Genomic DNA, 21,179 nt, shown 5'->3' on the forward strand with positions numbered 1-21,179 from the left:
GAGGCGGCGGCCGGTGGTTCCCTGGTTGCCTCGGCCTGAGCTGCGGTCGGAGAGGTTCTTCGTAACCCCGCGGATACCCGTACTTAGAGGGGGGTCGGCGGCGAGGAGGACCGCGCGCCGCGTCCGTGTAGATGCAGGCCGGGGGTTGGTGTCCGTGGCCAACCCCACGGGGGATCGCGAGGCAGCGCAGGATGTCTGAGCGAGTGTACGAGTCGGGGTAGCCGAGGCTGGTCGAGGGAGACCGGCTGCGCACGAGCCACGAGCCACGAACCGTCGCGTCGCGTCGCGGGAACCTGTCGCGCGCCGCCAAAGTCGAACAGTCTCTCACTGGCGCCCGACGCGGTGTGTGCCCGAGAGACTTGGTGGTCGCAGGCTGGTTGGAATCAGGTGCGCGATTGTTACTCGAGCAAGCGAACGGCACCCGGACAAAGGGGTAGCACGGTACGGGCAGGCCCTGCGAGGGGCTCGGACCGGACGGTGACGGCGCGGGCAGTTCCACACCTGGACGAACGATCCGGGTCGGACACCATGAGTGGAGAACGGCTGCTGGTCGCAATCAGTGGACGGTGCGTGCGGACGCGGATCGCCGATCCTCCGCGCCACGTGACTCCGGGATTCGCGAGACGATGGATCGTCGCCGCTGTGACTTTGCTGATCCTCGTACACGGTGAGTGCAGGATGCTTAGTTTCCGCGAGATTCCCCGTGCGGGAGCTGCTGCCCGACTCGCTTGTCGAGGCGACGCGCGTCCCTGCGCCCGAGAGACGAGGATCTTGCTGCGAGGGCAGGATCGTGACGGGTTACACCGATCGGGTGCAGCGTCTTCGGAGACACCTCCGCGTCGCTCACCCCCGATTCGCTGACTCCGCTCGGGTCCCGGCGTCCTCCTCGAATTAGAACGATTGCCAAGCTTGCTTCGCAGAAATCCTTCTTCCGTTGATTGCACGTTTCCACCGGAAGTATCGTTCCTGTACCGGGGACGCTGCTTTATTGGCCTCTGTCACGGAATCTGATCGCCTTGATTGCGGACGGGCTTAGTCCCTTCTTCCGATTCCATCGAAATCAGTGCACCGGGGGAGGAGCTCCATCGCTTCGTGTTTCTTTCCATCCTTTTTAAGTCGCTACTCGGACGACACTATTATCTTTAATCCTCCTACGGTGGCTTTTTCGGGCCCGACCCGACTCTCATTATTCTTCATTTTCGTTCTTGCGGCTGGTTTCAAGAGATTTTTCTGTACGGGAACAGTTTAAGCCCGCGGTACCAAGAATACGCGATTTAATAGGGGTTGAAGCGCTTGATCTTGGACAGTAAAAAGTCTTAGATCTTAGGGTTGCCAATCATTTACGTTACCCGTAATAGTCTCTTTTTTCAATTACGCGTCCTCTATCCAGTGAAACGTATACGTCGCGTTTAAGAGCATCCAACGTCCCGGGAGCAACGAAGCGACGTTAATTAGAAGCTATATTCCTTAAGTTGGCAATCTCAATCGGCCTCGTTGAAATTATGTATGCAGCGATTACCGGGTTTCTTACATTCGCTGCACCCTGCGCAAACTTGCCAGCCGCCCAGACGGTTCGCAGTTTGCTCCCGACTCGATTCAATGACGCGCATCTTCCACGTCCCCGCCGTTATTTCATCCGTTTCATTCAATTGAAGGCTGCCGCCGCCTAAGTAAAACGAAACTCCTGCGGAGAACTTTTGTCCGTATCGAATTTCCGCGGCACGTTTAGGAGCGGGGACGGGCGAAATTGTACACGGGGTATGCTAATTCCGCACGTGTTCCGCCGAAGCTCTTGTTCTTTCGGCTGTGTTTCGAGCCCCCGGCCGTTTTATCAAATCGTTGGATTAAACGGAAGGCGAAGGGTGCAAACTTTCCGCGCGAGACTTTGTAACCTGGGCAAACGAATCCGCCGTTGCACGGTGATGGGGTGAAACGACGCAAAAAAAGGCTGACGAACTCGACCAGGAAGTCCGTGACTCGGATCCCGAATCGCGGTTCCGGTAACTTCGTGGGACCCGTTGAAGGGAGTTGGACGTGCGTTCGCCGCGCGGCGTTGCTATTTTTGCGGCTCGTTACACAGTCTTCTGTACAAACGGAACCGGATTACGTTCAGCAGGTTCAACGTTCCCCTTAGCCGTCGTCAAATGAAACGAAAATCGATCGCTGGTTATTGCTGAAACTTCTTCGGGGAAGGAAATCTACTACGGCGACCGAATCTCGCCGCAATCTGGGTTGCTCTTTCCGGGGTTCCTCGAAAATTCGTCGATACGGCAAACCTCCTCCGCTGAAAAGGGGTAGACAGATGAACAGTAGGCGCAACCATAATCTTAACCCTTTGCGGACGAGGAACGACTCTCGGTTGGCACGGCGTTTCGTTTGGCAGGACGAGTGAGGGGCGATAGTCGATGTTTGTGTTAAGACAATTTGTATATAAATAATATAATTGTATATAATTGCATATAAACGTAGATAAATTATATAATTGTATATAATTGCATATAAACGTAGATAAATTATATAATTGTATATAATTGCATATAAACGTATATAAATTATATAATTGTATATTATTCATATCATTGTATATAAATTATATAATTGTATATAATTGCATATAAACGTATATAAATTATATAATTGTATATTATTCATATCATTGTATATAAATTATATAATTGTATATAATTGCATATAATCGTATATAAATTATAGCTGTATCACATGCAAATTAAAATAATTTGTATACAACACGTCTGTTGTCCTGCTACCTCATTTGGTTGAAAAAGTCGTCGTCAACTAAGGGTTAACAATCTGAGATACATATTTGAATGCTGTGCCCTATCAGACAGTTCTCTTATTCGTTGATTCGTCGTCGTGAACGAACCGATTATAGAATTTCAGTATAGTGGATCCTATTTTGAAGTAGACACTTCAAGCTTCCATTTAAGTTAAATTACACGGAAATAGCTGCACGAAAACATATCTCAAAATCCATCTGCACTTCTGCTTTCCAATCTTGTATATTCGATGATATCACAGATCGATTCCTTCTAATTATTCCACGTAATCTCATCATTCTATCGAAATCTAATCTACCCTGTCTTAAAGTAGACACTTTCAGCTGTAATTTAAACTAAGATACAATAATATAGCTCAACGAGAACGCATCCAAAAATTTATCTATCGCTTTGGATTTTGGAATTCTCCTCGTCTTTTCTTTAATGGTGTCAGAGATCCGCGACTTGTTACACAGAGCCGAGCATATATTACAGAACGAAATTTGTTCGTCTATAACAATTAATCGAAAGCCTAGCCGTAAGGTCTGTCGAGGCCCGAGCGTGAAACGGTTTTAATTGACCCATCTGTAGCAGAGCATCGTAGTCGGGGGATCGTTAGTTTCCGAACGATCTGTTGTCCGGCGGCCGATCGATCAAACTACCCGTTGCCTATTAAAAAAATAATGATCGGGAGGAAAACGTGTGTGCCCGTGTTCGCGGCGTGCCCCGCGCTGGAAAAATATCGCCGATAAACCGGCCTAGCTGTATGTGTATCTCCTTTCGGCGCCGTTACACGCGTTGGAAACGCGCGCGGGATACCGCTGACGTGGTTTATCGCGTTCTCCTCTAAAATGTAAACTGCCTCGGTCCGCGAGCTGAATCGCTGCCGGATTTATGGCAACGGAGGGGGGCACCGCTTGCGCGCGCGACTTACAGCGGGTTTGCGACGAGGGAGGGGGGGGCCCCCGTGACAGGAACACTCGGACCCGGAAGGAACAGGAAACGCGTTCCTCGCGCCGCGAGCCGGTTTAACGGCCGATCGCCAATGAAAATCCTTACCGGGTCGCCTCGCAGCACCGTTCCAGCCACCGCTGATCCGCTCCGCTTCCTTTCGTTACGACGGTTTTTCGTTCTCACGGGGCGTGTTTATGTCGTTCCGGCCGGCTGTAAAGCGACCAGCCTGATCCACGAGCCGCGATAAATTTGTCCCAAGCCCTGCTACGACGCCGGACGAAAATTGTTTATAAAGGGGGGGGGGGGGGAGTCTTGTCGGTGTGTCGATGACCGCGTGCAAGTCCGCCGCGCGCGGCTCCGTGTACATCGCTGTAAAAGTTAGCACGCCGGGGATTCGTTTAAGAACCTTGGACTTTGTTTCGCGACGGTTCGAAGTGGCTCGGGCTTGCCAGCGTCCCGCGGAAAACAATAATAATAAAAGGCTTTATGTCGTGTGTCGCCGTGAAACGGGAAGACGGTCGATGTAAACGCTGTTTCGTATCTGAGCGGGTCGTGCAATGGACTCGGCCGCTTACGGCGAGCTTTCGCTGCCTGGCCTCTTGCTCTGCGATATCTCGCCGTTGCGACGATTTCGAAGATGGTCTCGTAGCCGTATACGCGATGTATGGCTTTGACACTATGATCTCAAGAAGCTGTAAACTATTTCACCGAATAAAATAAAATAAAGAAAAATTTCACCGCTTTAAAAAATTGTCTGCCTTTTAATATTAAATCATATATACATTTAAAGTAAGAAATAAAGGCTTTTTCCTTAGGAAGAGTTCCGTTCACGCGTGGCTGTTTTTCCTTTATTCACAAAATAGGTCACACAGCACACCACTGTTCGTGGAATAACTCTCCCATAAAAAAACTAGGAAAAAAATATAAAAGTTCCCAAAAATACAAACAAAAAAAATTGGAAAAACCGTAGCCGAAAACCGTGAAATATAAAGCGTGGACAGAAATAGTAATCATAGCGTTACGAATAGCAACGCGACCGGAAGTGTGCAAGCCATATAAAAGAACGGGAAAAACCAAAAAACCAGGGTATTTTGAGCGCAAGCACGGCCTGGAAATATGTGGAAGAAATGAGAACACTGATGCGAGAACATTGATTAGTTAATTGAAAAGGTGTCGGGATACTTTCGCCGAACCGAGGTTGTTCAGGGACGCGTTTCGAACGAGTAGCCTTTAATCAGCGCGGCGAACGGATCCCCGGATAATCTGTTCGCGACGGACAAGCCCGCAGCGACTTGGCGTGTTGCAAATTCATTTCGATGGACATCAGAATTTCGTGGCAGCGTGGCGGGGGGGCCGTAGCTTCGGATTAGCCAGGCAGGCTCTGTGTAGTCTTGCGGACGGGCGGCGTCCCGTGTAACGCGTTGCCGGGGGGGTTGCGGGACCGATAACGTTCGCCGGCCGCGTAATCGCGTGATAAAATGGAAGGGTTGGCTCGCTCGCGCGCGCGCGCGACACGGGAATCCCGAACATCCGAGATTGCCGGGATGAATTCCGTCACGCGGGGCACCCGGGTGCCGCCTTAAAGTTCGACGCGCGACGGTATACCCGTACGCGTACTTGCGTATTACGCGGCCCGACCCGGCCCGAGCGGAGAGACCGCCTCGCGAAATTAGTCCGCAGTCGGAGGCGGAGCGGGACCCTCGAGTGTAAAGTTAACTTCCGGCCTGAACTTTCGAATAGTAAGAACCGGGTCACGACTCTGTCAGGCGGCGACCGCGAAGGACGGAGGCGGGAGGGCGGGCGGGGGGTGGGAAGACGGGAAGCCGAGGAACGGAGACGAGTTAACCCTAGAACTCCTCGGGGAGGGTTCGCTGAACCCACAAGTCAGAAAACATTGAATAAGAGGCAGTTTTCTTGCGTCCGGGAAGTCTCCGGACAATTATTTATTTTTCTCTCCAACAATCGGCCAGCCTCGGATCTCTCGTCGTTGCGCGAGAACGACGGCGATGTTTCTCAGGGCACGAGAGTCGAACAGGATTGTTTCGGAAGCGCGGGTTTTTATCAAGCTGTAGAGAATTTTGTATGAACAAGGATGGGGTTCTTTTCGTTTCGTGTAAAATGCAATTAGTAGTCGTAGCGAGAAAGAAAGCATCGTAGAGAAAGCTAAATAACACCTGTTTTAGTGACAGAAAATATTTAGTGAGTTGTGTATATCATCACTTATTGAACGTACGAAAAGTGATATAATATAACGAATATAATATAACATAGTAAATTGAATAATTGAATAAACTATAATATGTCCTTCATATGCACCCCTTTTAATATTGCAACTATCGTTATTTACAGAATTTTTGTAATTCAATATTAAAGAATTCGTAATTGTTTTAAACCTTGTCCGACCACGTCGACTCGGATCAGTATCTTTCACTGAAGCTTAACCAAAAAATGCACGGTAATGCTGACGCTTTAAACCAGAGATATTTGCATATGTAAACCCGCATTTTGATGACAACAGAAGGAAAAACATAACTTGCAATGGGTCAGCAGAATTTATGCGTTTGTAGCAAAAATGGAAAATATTAAAACACAAGATATTAAGTGCATAAATAAATAAATGCTAACAAAAATATTACGAAAGGATATAAATGTGTATATACTTCTCGAAACTTGCAATAAATACGAACAATTTTCATTTCGCATAAAAACCGCTGTCCACTTGTAACAAACGACGGAGAATAAGTTCCAGTAAGATTGAATGCAAATATGTCAATCTTATCGCTATAATTATTTGTAAAATTATATATCCCGTAAAATAAATGAACCAGTAATAACAAATTTGCCTCACTGTTATCTCGTCGTCCATCGCTCCGAAATAAACACACCGTTACACAGAGACACGTGACTGAAGAGCCGCGCCATTTTATCGAAAAATTGGAAACGTATCGTTTAAATATTTAAGGAGGGGGAAAGTGTTTCTTATGCACGATTTCCCCGAACAGCTCGTCGAACCCCACACTCGAAGCGTCGCGCTAGTTGATACGGTTAACCGAATACCCAACGGCGGGGGAGGGGGGAGGGGGAGAGGGGTCGTCTTCTTTTTCCCCCGTGGTGCTCGAGATCGACCCAGTTCGCGTTTTAACGTGGGAAACCGGCCAGACCTCTCCCTCTAATTTATCTTGTTATTTACATTAACGAATCCGGCCAGCGGAACGTTTGCGAACGCCGGAACCGATCCGTGTACCGACAGATTTTTCTCGATCGATGGATTTCGGGGGCGGGAGTGGGGCGGGGGGGGGGGGGGGGGGGGGCGTGCTTGTTTACTGGCAGGGGATAGGGGATTGCTAGGCTAAACACGAGATGTTATTCTACAATAAAGCGGCAATGTTTGACGTCGATTTAAGCCACGGCACGGCGCCCGAGCAGATTGTTTGGAATTAATTGAGGATTATGCACCGATGGAATTCTGTATCTCGGTTAATTATTTCGTGCCGCATGATCTTTTAGCGTTACGCCGACGCCGGTCGAACGAAAATCAAAATTTCAATATGAAGCGCTTCGATTCGGCGCTTTTAAATTGTTTACACGTTCCCGATTGCTTACGCAAGAGCGAAATGATGCGCGTTATTTATCGTAAATAGCGTCGATATTTATTTTACGAACCGGGAAGCTCGCATCGCGCTCCGCGGCCGCGTTTTCATCCTTCGCGGTCGAATGCTGACTACGAGGTTAACCGGGTACGTTAAAAATAGTTATATCGCGCGATGAAATAAGTTTTACACTGTCAATGTTTATAGTTAGAAGAAAATCCGATTTCGTCCGTATAAAATTCAAGAAGTCCCGTATAAAACGAAGATACTATAACTTAATAAAATCACTTTTGTTTCAGAGTTAAAATGGCTTCGGACGCGAAAGGTTAAAATTTTAGATGAGGCAAATTTTCTGAATAACTTTTCTCTTGGTTATAGGGCTCTTGAATCGAGACAATCGAACCTAAATGTCTGCGACGTTCGCGAACGGTTAAAATAGTCTCGTGCAATTTCAGCGTTCGCAAAATGAAATATTTCGCACCTTAACGGATCCGATACGAGATCTATAAAAGCGTTCCATTGTTCCGCGGACGCGTCGATGAGATTTTTCTTTATAACGTTGTTCCGCCGACAATGAGCCGACGAACGTATCCATCATACCACCGCGGGGGAACACACTCCTGTCTTATTTACCCGGGGAACCGTAAAGATTTCGACATATTATATTCGCTATATCCAGTAACACGCGATATTATATTGTGCACACACACACACACACGTATATACCAGCGTCGGGATAAGGAATTTTTCCTGTTTCCGTCCGTCGCAGCATTTTTCCGAAATCATATTTCAGAAATCCTTTCGGTTTGAAAGCGGTGTCTTGTCCCCATCTCGAGCAATATTTCTCCAGGTTCGTTCGCGTCACCGTTCCCGAACCGAGTTAAATCCCCCCCACTCCCACTCCCACTCCCTCCATCTCCCCGAACGGATACCGTCGCAGAAATACGCTCGCAGATATCCCGGGCCGGGGGTCGATCGCGAGTTTACGCGGCGGGAAATGTTTCGCTAACGATTATTAAAAAGTATCGTCGTAGTCAGCGGTCCTGTTAGGCGAGCGAGCGATTTGCGATGCATCGCTTCCGGTAATCCGGTTGCCCGGTGTCGAAGTTAACCCGCCGGAAAACCTGGGAACGGTGACCGACGATGGGGCAAATTTCCTATTAAAATGAAATAGAAGGGCCGCGTTAATAACGCCGCCTGGCAACTTGACCGTCTATTATCGCGAGTTCGAGGCTTGTTGGGAAATTCGGGAACCGGCCACGCTAATTGGCCGCCGGAAAATTGAGGAACGCGCCGCAGAGACGGCGAATACCGGATAAAGCGCCGTGAACGTAAAGCGGATATAACCCTACCGGTTCGTCGCAGCTCCTATGATAGCCGCGACGCGTCACGTTATGGTGTCGCTTTCAATTCGCCGTGACGTCGATGGTGTAGAGAAAAGTATTGTTTAATTCTGTCTTCGCATTAGTAGTGTTCCAAATTCACTATTCGTTTGAGTCTGTAGTATTTGTCTTCGCGATATTTTTTCTATATAATAAATAAATATATTTATATATTTTTCTATATGTAATAAATAATATATAAATTCTATGTGCTTCAGTACAATTAATTAATAACAGCTACACCCTTAGACATTATTAAATTGTTATATCACGTTCCAAGATTATTTACATATTATATTTATTTTTAATTGTTGTATGAGCCACAAGACTCCACCTCGTACACATAAACCGTACTATATCGCATAGAATAATGATTCTGTGAGTCAGAAAATTCGTTTCAGATTTATAGTTAAAATGGCTTCGTGTGCAGAGGGTTGACGCATTAACTTAAACTTTTTCAAATTGCGACTTGCGGCGTTCTCCCTTATAGCCACAGAATTCTTGCCTTGTACGGCCGTTGTCCAATTAGTTTTGACGCATCTCGCGGCAACGTCCCCGTGCAGCTAAATAGCCAATTCAAAGCTATCCAGCTTCAAGGTACGCAGGGTAAATGCCCCTATTCGCGGTCTTGTTTCTGTCACCAACCGGTTGCTCGGCTCATACGGAGACCTGCGGATAAACGTGTAACATTAATCCTCGGAGGATTTTCCTATTTGTTGAAAACAAATGTTAAGGACATTATTAAACCATTACCGTATACTTGGTGTGAACGATTAAATTCTGACATTATGCAACACAAGGATTGCATAATACAGCGGATGCACAGCCATTTGTTTCGTCCGCGAACAATATTACCGAGACGAATATAATAAAACAGTGTTTTTAAATTGTTTGAACGTTTCCATTCGTTTGCGCGCGACCTGCTCATTTTTGACATAAATGCTTTAAATTCGCTGTGTACTAATGAGATTCTGTACTAATCAGATTCACGTCCCTCTTTCATCTTATTTTTACTGTACGTAAGTTGTAATTGGAGCACGGAGTTTTATGCATTTATGATATAAATGAGCAGAAGAAATATGGGACAAGTGGAAAGTTCAATTTGGGAGCCTCGATGCATTATTCTTGCCCGGTTAAGTTCTACATAGGGATAAAGAGACCTTTTAACTAGTTGCTGCTCCTTACCTAATCGATGCAGATGATTTTTATTTTGGCAGAAATTTTCGCTGTCTAATAATTAGAGCCCAGATTTTACGCGTTTATGGGGAACATTAGTAATAAGGAGAATTTAATAAGCTTGACACGACTATTTTCAATTTGTCAAAGTGGTTTCAAAATATAATTCATTTTTATTCCATCGCCGTCTCAAACTTGGATCATTTTTATTTTGTTAAAGTGGTTTAAAAATCGCCGTTTCAGACTTGGACAATTCTTATTTTGTTAAACGAGATCTGCCATGTACTCACAATTCCAAGAAACACTTTTTTAATCCTTATTTTAGTCTACGGAATATTCAGTAACTTTCGGGATCCAACGTAATAAATAGTTTAAACGTGACAACCGTTTCGAGTTGTCGGGGTGTGTCCAACCCCCATGCGTACTCCACGGAATTTTTATGCGGTGTGTACAGTAAAGGTTAACGTGGACGTCTGGTTAGGGAAATGAAATTTTCCATTACCTATTCTGGTTTTCATGAGATGCCGTGTACGTACGTACACGGTATGGTGAGCGGTCGAAGATTTTCACCGAAACTGCCTTCGTTGTTTTTAATGACACAAGAAAATGTGCGAAGAAAAGAAATATCCGACCCAAAGGAACAATAAACTCGGGTAAAAAGAAAAGATCGTCCCACTTTCTTTCATCAACTAATTTTCTTGCGTCGTTGAAAACAACGTAGATTTAGTTTTCTTTCGAGAATTAATTTCAATGGAAACGAAACAATTGGTTAGTGAAGATCGCTCGACGAAACAGATATTTGATCGAATGCAGTCTCGATTGGAAAATTCATAATAAAAACTCGCGTTCTATTTCGGATTTGACTTATCGAAGGAAGCGTGTATACATGTTATCCGGTCAACCTATTTTAATAGATTATTCTACGAACGCGAAGCAAAAACTTGTTACTGCTTCCGATATCAAATAAAATAGAAACGTTCCCGGCGTTTGTTAATTTTCACGTTTCCCTGTGCCGTGTTACAAATACCATCAAATCGTAACGATTCGTAGACTTACAAAAACTTTAGCGCGCGATATAAATTGACAGGAGTTTAATCTACTAAATTGAACCTGGCATTTGGACACGACAATACCAAATCGTTTTCATTTGTAACGCGAGCATTTTTATATGCGGAGAAACAATTTAATGAAATACCCTCCTGTACGAAACGAAGATAGCTTGATCCAATTTTAGAATGAAAAATATTGTTAAAAATACCATACGATAGTAACGTTTACGATATTATTTATTACTTATTTATTATTATTTTAATCTCTAATATTATTATAATCTCGATTGTTAGTTTAATCCCTATTCAGTCTTTACTTAATAAATAGTCTTTACTATTCATTACTTTTGGTTCGGAAAATGATTGAATATTCTTTCCATACTTTAAAGTAATTTCATTTCGATTAAATCAATTCTTGCAGTTTTTATACATTTTTTAAAAATCTGTACAGGTGATTTACAAAGCGATGCAATCGGTATATATAATTTAAGTAATGTACAAAGAGTCGCAGTCCAATTCCAACTGGCGCTTAGTAAAAGATAATAGACACGTGAAGATGTCATCTAAATAGTAAAATAAGATTGAAATAAATCAATATTTTCGTTCGTTTCAATTCTATAAATTACAACTACGCCAGGTGTCTCTCCATCGTTGATGACCCTGACACTGCGATACGCCCGTCAAAGACGTTCAGAGAAGAAAGTTAGGTGCCGCGGAGGGACATTACTCGAGCGCATCCACTGCCGGCTGCCTAATGTCGCTAATGGAGAGGGCGGCAGCCACGTTGTCCGTAGAGGAATAATTGTCTAGGCGAATTAGTCCGTTAGTCGCATCGATTTCGCGAGCGCTTCCCAGCCGTGGAAGGTCGTGTGTTCGGCGAGACGACGGGGATATCGAAAGGGTACAGGCGAGCGGACACTCAGCATTTATATTCTTTCGCTGGCCGCTGAAACGAGGCAACCGCTCTTCGGCTTTGAGCAACTTCTTATCGCTCTCGGCTCGCCCGAAGGATTTCACCGACGCCTTTTCCGATTTCAATTCAAGTGCGTTCGAACACCGAACGTCGCCTTCCCCCCTCCCCTCCGTTATTGGATTAAAGGATTAACCCCCGGGATGTACGAGGAATTATAAAGTCATCGGAGAGCCTTTCAGACGCGATAGCTCGGTATATATACCGCCGACCGATAAATCGCGACTCTCCTTTAATCTATCGCGGAGACGGGCGAAACTTTTGTCTCGTTGAAAGCTTTTTCGAATAACGAATAAAACTTCGCCGCGCCTTTCCCGCGGTGATTCAAAGGGACGGGAGCTACCGTTCCGCGACTGTGCGTGAATATAATTTATTCTAGTTTGTAATACTTTGAGATTGTAACGTCTAATCTTATTAACCCTTCAAGAACGTTATTTGTGCAGTGTATGGTGATCGTCTTGTCTGTGTGTAATTTTTATAATCGTTCAAAAAATACTCGAAACAAATTTTAAGAAGGAAAAGTAAGAAGTTAAGAAAGAGATTGAAGGGTTAAGAAATCGAAACTTAAATGTTAAGATTTATATACGAAACATTAGTTTAATCAGTGTTCTACAAATCCTAGTAATTAACGTTACTCATCTATGACTTACAATGTAGTAGTCCATGCATGTCAAAATGTTAAAAAGACATTGAGATAAATTACAAAGTTGTTATAAATTAATTTAAGTCTAAATTGTCTTAATAATAAATTTAGTCAGCAATACAAGTATTAGGTCAAAAACTCATTAACGCGACACTCGCTTATTCCATCAAACTCAATAGATATATCATATTATTTTGAGGTTATGGATAGTCAGAAAATTGTATACACTTCTAATAAAAATTACTAGGTGTAATACAAAATATATATATATATAATGAAGACATTAGAAAAATTTAAAGCTTCTGTTCAATTATTTTCACCTTGCTAAAATTATTAAAAGTCATTTTCATCTCACTTGCGTTACTTGCAACGAATTTAGATAATTTTGCATAAAGATTCACAGTCTAATTTATCAATGATATTAAGCCTCGTCGAAGTCACAGGCTAACAGAGATCTATAATGCTCCATCCCCTTAAAACGGTATGACCATACGTCGCTGACCAGGTCAGCGCATGGAGGAGGGAAATAGTAGAAATACCATGGACCGCAAAGGGTTAATTTCCTTCGTACGGCATGTGCTAATTAAACTACGCGGAGGCTCGCACAACGGGTCTTTACGTAGATGTTTATGAAACGGAATTCTTGAAACGCTGGGACCGTTCCATGGCTCCCGGTCTTAACCATGAGTAATTTTAACCAGCAGACGTTACAAAGTGGTTACCCGGGAATCCCAGAAGAATAAACATTGCTAGGAAAATTGGAAGCGGACCTACCCGCGGCAACTTCGCCGGGCTTCGTTGATTCCACCGAAACGAATCTGCCATTTAATTTTTCAGCGGATCCCGTCGTTCACGAACGTTCTTTTTCGAGTTCCCGCTCCCGAGACAGAATAATCAGCAAATATTCCCGGATAGAGTTCTCCCGGCTCTGTCATTTTGTTTTCCCTGGCACTGCGCTCTAAGTAATCTTCTTTGCGTTATTAGCTCGCCGTAAATTAAGTCCCCGGCATTATAATTTCGCGATATCGTAAAGCAACGGGAAATATTGCGTTAATTAGTCGGACTTTGGAAACTTCGGTTGAAGAAAGGTTGGTTTTAAGGTTCGAATCTTTTGACACATAAAATTACCAAATTGTGTGAAAATTGATTCGAGTTTAAAATTAGGTCAATTTTACTACTGGATTTGATATCAACGTGTTAATATTTACGGGAAAGGATGCTCAATGTCTTGAAAGAAAATCCAACTGCATGGACCATAGATTATAATTTTGCAGAAATATTTCTAACGAATAAAGTATTTCACACGTTCGCTGTATTTCTATGAAAAATTCCTCCCATTCGACACGCCTCCGTCACTTCGTGACACCGCGCGACGTTTCCGTTTCCGTCACCGACGACGTAACGCAAGACATTTTCATTTTAATCGAATCCATTCGGAAGCGCCTGCGCAACAACGTTATTTCATCGGGATGTTTCCGCACATCCCGGCCGTATTCTTCCGTTTATTGGTGGGGAGGGAGGGCAGGATCCTCGTTACCAGCTGATTAGGTACACTTCCCTCTGAAAAGGGAGGAACAAGCGGCCATAACGAGCGGCTCGTTCCGTGAAATACATTCCCAGGGATTACGATCGTTCGCGGGGTCACGTTATCGCCAACGACGGGGCTAATTGATGAAACGCAGCGGCGCAACAACGGGGATCGTTGATCTCGCGGAAGTCGTTCGCGCGGTCCGTCAGTCGTGAACTTTAATTTCCTGCGTGACGAGCCCTGAATGCGGCCGCGCGCCCGGCCACGCAAACTGAACACGGCCGACCTGCGCGGAGCCGGCGATTTCGCCGAACACCGCCGTGCCCGGCGCTCGTCGACGTCAGAAATGTTTTTATGAACGGCCACGCCGCTGGCTCGCGGAAATTTATTTGCCGGCCACCCGAACGGAGTGGCCCTGTTGCACATCGATCCGCACTGTTTACCGGCGGCTAACTGGAGAAGTTTCATGATTAATGTCCGCCCCGCGAATGTCGAGACCGAGGAACGAATTTTCATCGGCGAATTTTTGTAGCGCGTTCAGCGCTTCGATTCGAACGAACGCGGTTTGTTCGGGTACTGGCTATTTGCGAGCGGAACACGTGTCCGTTTTGTGCAGAATCCGGTAAATTAATTAAGTTTCTCCGTAGCGAGCGGAACGGTTTCGACGGAACAGGGTTCTACGAAATAATGTTCGACGTATACGGGGTGGTACATGAAATTTGTGCACCTCTTGTAATTTCTAAAATATGCAGTGAGCGACGAACGTTTCGATATTGAAATTGCAAGATTCAAAGAAGCATAGTATGTAGTATATTTATTTTTTTTTAGATGAAGCTGTTCCAGAAATTCAAAGGTCAACTTTTTTTCATAGATAGAATACTGTATTTTTTATATAAAAGTATGGCAGTATATTAAATTCTAAGTAAAAAGGTATTAATCTTCATCAGCGCTAAACTTAATAATTTACGAGCAGTTTCGCTTTATATTTTGAATACTAATTATACTATCATTTAGATTTGGGAAAATAATTATAATTATATATTTAGTATTGAAATTATTTTACACAAAAACAGTATACATTTCTACACTTTATATTTCTTAAATAAACAGTAAATAACAATCACGATGGTTGTAGAAACAAAGATAGAATAGAAGAAAAACATTGAATTCTCCGCGATTAATTTCCATATAATTATCCATATACTTATGATTAGATATTAGTTGACATTACCATTCAGGAAACACTTTGTGTACATCGTTCCCCGAAATTGTCGAGAAAATCACTAATCGCCGGAGGCCGGAAGGCAAAAAACACGGCTCCGGAGCGACAGCGGCAATGAAAGTTCGAAGCGTATTTTGCTAATGCATTTTGCAGCCGCAGTTATTTGCGCAGGATTGGTCCGTACCGCACACGCTCTCTTTTTTTCTATGTTTACGCGGCGAGATGATTTGATGGAACGGTAGGGAAATGTTTGCCCGCTGCATGACTAGGGAAACGGTGATTATACGACCCGCGCGTTGCCGCGCAAACAACGTCGAAATGACGCAATTATAGCCGATACACTTGGTCTCTGTTTATACAATCGTTCGTATCGGTCTGGCTTTTTTTTTCCGCCCGACCCGCGATGCTCCGATGGGAAAGCAATTAATTTAATTATAATAGAAAAAAACAATGACGCCGGGGACCATGATTGTTCGAGCGCGTTCTTTAGCGAGATCGCGAAAGGATACGGGAAACTGTGATGAAAATAACTCGCGACCTTTTCTTCGTCGATTTTTTATTCATTTGCAAGCGTCTAGTCACCACTTATTGGAAGCTGCAAAACTCGCATTATGTCTGGAGAAATGGATTCTGAAGAAGATTCGAAGTGACTTCTTCCTTAGCGAAAATGTTCTCCGCCGTTTCGGTAACGAGTTATTAAAGAAAAACACTGACCAATCGGACAGCGTGTTGCAGCTGGCGCTCCGCCCTCGCGGCCGGCACAGCGTCGAGCTCTCTGATTGGATCGCGATTTTCGTTAATATCTCGTTAACGAAACGACGTAGAACATTTTTGCCAAGGAAAAAGTTGCTTCAAATCACTTAAGGTATCTTCTGGAACACTCTGTGCGAAATTACATCTTACAACTATCTTCGTATTGTTACAAGAATGATACTTATACAACGAAACGTTCAACATTTATCCATCTCCAAATTACAGACGTCTTGAGGGTAAAATGACTGCTCTCATAAAATGTTAACGTTTTGCGCACTGTTTTGCGCAATACGTACCAGCTAAACCACTGGTATCAGAAACGACGCCCCATTTCAGGGCAGACCATCAACGATGAAAATATAAATGCACGTAAGCATACGCAGTTTAGTCATTGTCTCTTCCGCCGTAACCGTAAAATTCGCTATAATATATGAAATTTACTGTCACGTGGGCAGCGTAACGTCACCGCAATATGACACGGTCGCGCGCTACCTGCGCGGACCGACCTCTGGAAACGGTGATACACGGCATTTTTGCTGGACTGGTTCTCCCGCCGGATCCTCCTCGCACAGAGCTGTTTCATCAACCGGTATCGTGTTAATCGATCGCGTCGCGGTTTTATAGAATTTATGCCGACCATCGGCTGGCAATCGGCGCGCGGGAAAACAGCTGCGCGCCGAAAAAAAAAGCTCGCCGGCGGTCTGCGGACAGATTTTTTTTATCTCCTAATTGAATTTCAGACGCAACGAACGGGCAAATTAAACGGTCGTTTTATGCATTATACCTCCGCCGGAAATAATTCACTCTGGCCGACTGACACGGTGTAACTACACGCGCGCGCGCGCGGAGTGCGTGCACTTGACAGTGGTGGACAGTAAATGTCTCCTCGTTTCCGCGGACTTTAAATCGTTTGTTCCATCGCCGAGACCGTTGTTCTCTAAGAGCATTTATTAATGTATTTCTGCGCCCGTAATTATGTTTGTAAAACGATCTGCTCAGAGGACGCGAAATATTCCTCGTTCATGTTGGAAGTCAACGAAACGAACCAAGCTATCGATTGTTAGTTTATTTACAGCTTTATGCGAAAAATAAAAATTGTATCTGCGAGTCGCAGCAAACCTGTTGTCAGATAGCAAATTCTTTTTCCGATAGTTTTAGCAACGCGAAAATAATATAATCCGCTCTTAAATTCTCTTAATCTCTGTCTAGTGTTTTAAATTCGATCTGCTCATTTTTGTCCCAAACGCATAAATTCTGCAGTTTGGTTATTATTTTACAAGATGAGAAATTGTATATTTAGAAGACGTAGATTTATACAAATTTTACGACAAACATCGAAATTATTAAATACGGGGCCATCAAGAAAGCGTCGAACTTCGCGGGCAATTTGGAGGATACGTCGGCGCAATGGACGAGACAAATTGTAAACGCAACGCGGGTTTTATTCGTTAAATCGACGAATAAGACCATTGATTACACCGTCGAACACGGGGTTTTGATTTGTAATGTCCACTGGCTGCAATATCTCGTCCTGATGGACGTTGAAAATCGTAAAAAACATTCGGACGCGTTCAGACACTGTTATCTTTTATTTGCTCGAGAGTGACAACGGCCGACATTAATTCTGAATAATGTATGCGATTCGTATTCGCGGGACACGTGTATCTATATATATCGGAATCGTTAGTAGCAATTATTATTTGTTGGCGCGATAGATTGATCACGTTGGTACATCTGTAGACGCGAGTAGCGGAAAAATCCTCGACGCGGAACCCGGGGGAACTCGTAGTTTGCTGATCACGCAAGACGAGCCAGGCAGATGTAATAAAAATTCGATCAATCACGGGGGAGAGGCGATCTCACCCCGGGAAAGTTGCTGCACACAGGAAGTAGATAAGCTCTACTTATGTCAGGCATGCAGTCGAGCAGTAGATAAGGTCGCCCCGAGTCAGACACCCGTCAGACTAATAACGGCTTCAACTACTTCGCCCCGGGAGCTAAGCGGCGAGCATTATACGTATTAACGTTCAAGCGGAAGGTTAAGAAGAAGTCGAGCTCCGCCATTGTTTAAACGCTCCAAAATTCAACTATTGTTACGATCACTTATCGGCAATCCCTGTCCCTTGGTCTGCCTCTGTCGATTCTCTGCCTCTGTTACACGTTTGTGCGTAATACATTTAAATTATTAATTCAATCTATTTGTATGCAATTAATTCAGTACATTTATACATGATTATTCTAATACACTTATACATAATTATTGTAACAAATTTATACATAATAATTCTAATACATTTATAGATAATTAATCCAATACATTTATATATATCTACATATCTAATATATCTATAAAATAATTACTCTAATACATCTATACACGATTATTCCAATAAATTTCTAAATAATTAGTCTACTATATGTATAAATAATTATTCTAATTTATGTACAAATAATTATTCGAATAACGTTTATTCAATGCGAGAGAAAGCTATCTTACATAAATAAATATTGGTTTTCCAGTTTCAAGATGTCAGATTTTTGTTAATGCCTCATTTACGTGACAGTTTCTACGTGAAATGTAATTATTTTTCAATCAGGCAGTTGAGCGTAATTTTAAAACAAATCACAGCTTCCGATGAATTTTTGTTTAACGAGTTTTGTCGTAGCGTTTGTAGGAAAATTTTTTTTCTATCGCTTTGTCGCACGGGGAAAATGTTACAAAGTTCTACAGTGTGTCCCGGTATTTACGGCGGAGTTTAAAATGACGGTGATTCTACGGGGAACAAATAAGCCGAGAGTACAAAATAGAGTTTACAACACTTCGTTTTCGAGTAAAACGAGTTTGAAAATTCGACGGGTGTTCAGGCCGCGATACACCCTTCTTGCACATGCTCGGCTAGGGCGCGAGTTTCGACTAACATGCAAACCCAATTTTCGGAAAATACACGGCCCTGCCCGAAAAATCGTCCCATGCGTTTTCGGCTCATTTTCCTCGTACACTTTCTCGGTAGCGCCTTCGAGTCTAACAAGGAGAACCGCAGGTGCTGGAAATCGTCTTTTGAAAAATGGAATCTAAATCTTGCGGCATTGTACTGAAATATTCTAAAACGCCGACTCGAGGTTCCGAAATTTTACACCACTGGCGCCACTGTTGTCTTTCTCGATCGCCATTTTTATTTTTATATATTTTTGATATATTAATATATTTTTATCGAATAGCTTCTCTCTGAAAATTCTATTTCCGTGACGGATCGGTCGAGAAGCTTCTTAAATAGTTCACTACCGTCGAGGATAATACAACATAACCTCCAAATAATATAAAATTCTGCAGTTTCTTCGCGACGAGTATACTAGAAGTACGATATTGAAATTATGCTATATATGTTCGATATTTCTTATATATCGTTTAAATGCACCTTACATTATATGTATAATTTAATAAAGAATATCTTTCTTAAGCAGTTAGCGATTTTTAGCGAGTATAATCGTCATAATACAAATATTTACCACTTCTTCATGACAAGTGTATTCATCAAAAACAGGTAACTGATTACAATATACACTTTGATATTCATTATTAAATTATATATCATATACGTATAGTATTTAAACAAAAACAATAAAATCAAACATACACAACATAATTACAGTAACACACACCCCTCGCTCAACAATTTACAATTTATCGATCGTCCTCGCAACTAGAACGTATCACCCCCATTAAGGTCAAACTCGGGGCCCAACCCTCCACGAAACCCCCAAATGAATCTGATATCCGTAGTCAGCGGAAGGCTCGGTCGTCGCGATATCGCGCGGCCGATGCGCGGCGTGTGCCGATCGACTAAACGGGGGCAAAAAGGATTGAAAGTCGAGCACGGTGTTGCGAAGGTTGCGGCGACCGGTCGTCGATCGATCGGCTACAAGCGAATTCCAGGGCGTCACGTGCCCCGCGGTGGTCTGTCTACCTTAAATTTCTGTATCTACGTGGACACGGTCGCGTGCTCCTGTCCCGTCGGAAAAATTTGAATATTCATTATCGGCGGCGTATCCGGCGGTTTCCGGCTAGGCGGAATGGAAAAATACAAAGGGACAGGGAGGCGAAGGCAGCCGGGCGAGCGGGGAGTAAAAATGCGCGCGATACCCGGCCGAGAGAGGATAGAAACGTAGGCGGCGGCGAACAATAAAACGGAAAGGAAAGCACGAAGAAACAGATTGATACATTAATCAATATAGGATAGCGGCCGGACGAACAAAAAAAAAAGAAAAACAGGCGAAAAAAAGGAGCGAGCGAGAAAGAAGGCTAATGCGGGATGATAAAAATTCAATATCGGTGGACGCCGGAAGAGCGAACAGGAATGGTTCAAGAGGATTAAGGGAAGAAAAAAGAGGCGAACTAGCCGAGCAGCATCGGGAGCGGGAAATAAAGTGGCCGAGGAACGGTCCGGCGCGAGAGGCGCCGATGGTCGGACCACGGAATTTCGTTTTGCTCGCCGTTTCATTTTCGTTTCTTTCGGAACGGCGGGAAATAGCGCGGGCGAAAGTTGCCGCCGCGGTGTAGACGACATTATATATATATATATTTACAAGTGTTATTTTATGCTCGGTGGATTCTCCCCCGTAAAGCGGAGGATCGGGACGCGATACACTGCCGTGCGGAGCTGCGAGATCGCGCGCGAGTCACGGCGAGCTGAATTTCTGACGGGCGGAGTTGCTTTTCGGCTGTTGGCTCCGGGGAAAGTCGTTAAACAGCGTCAGCCTGCGCCATTTATGGACTTCTGTTTTCCGGCCGTGGGCGGCGGGTTAGGTGTTCGTTGGCCCGCGTGTGTACCATTCCGGGCCGGCGAGACCGCAAGGTAATCGTGTTTATGAGATGCGATAAATCAAGGAATTGAATGGAACCGTGTTGCGCGGCGGTGCCGCGCTGCGAACGGGCACGGGTTATCCGCAAACACTGTAACCCTCGCGCTTTCGAAAACCATGACTTCCCGGGAAGACCAAGACTTTATCGCGCTTCGCTGCCGCGGAGCCTCGGATCAGTCCGTACGCGAGACTTTTGTACGCTAGTCGAGACTCTTCGTTCGATAAATGAATGATTAATCTTATTTAATATTGTCTATGGGATTTTTCATTAATTT

General features: G+C 44.2%; 1 protein-coding gene across 1 annotated transcript in view; it reads left to right on the plus strand.

The window, feature by feature from the left end:
* Window positions 1-528: 528 nt before the first annotated feature.
* Window positions 529-21,179, plus strand: part of LOC144475820 (cell adhesion molecule Dscam2) — a 309,344-nt gene continuing 288,693 nt past the window's right edge. The window contains exon 1 of the mRNA XM_078192123.1: window positions 529-667. Coding sequence (XP_078048249.1) covers window positions 529-667 — 139 coding nt within the window. The remainder of the gene's footprint in view (window positions 668-21,179) is intronic.

Source organism: Augochlora pura, chromosome 10 (assembly GCF_028453695.1).
Source record: "Augochlora pura isolate Apur16 chromosome 10, APUR_v2.2.1, whole genome shotgun sequence".
NCBI lineage: Eukaryota > Metazoa > Arthropoda > Insecta > Hymenoptera > Halictidae > Augochlora > Augochlora pura.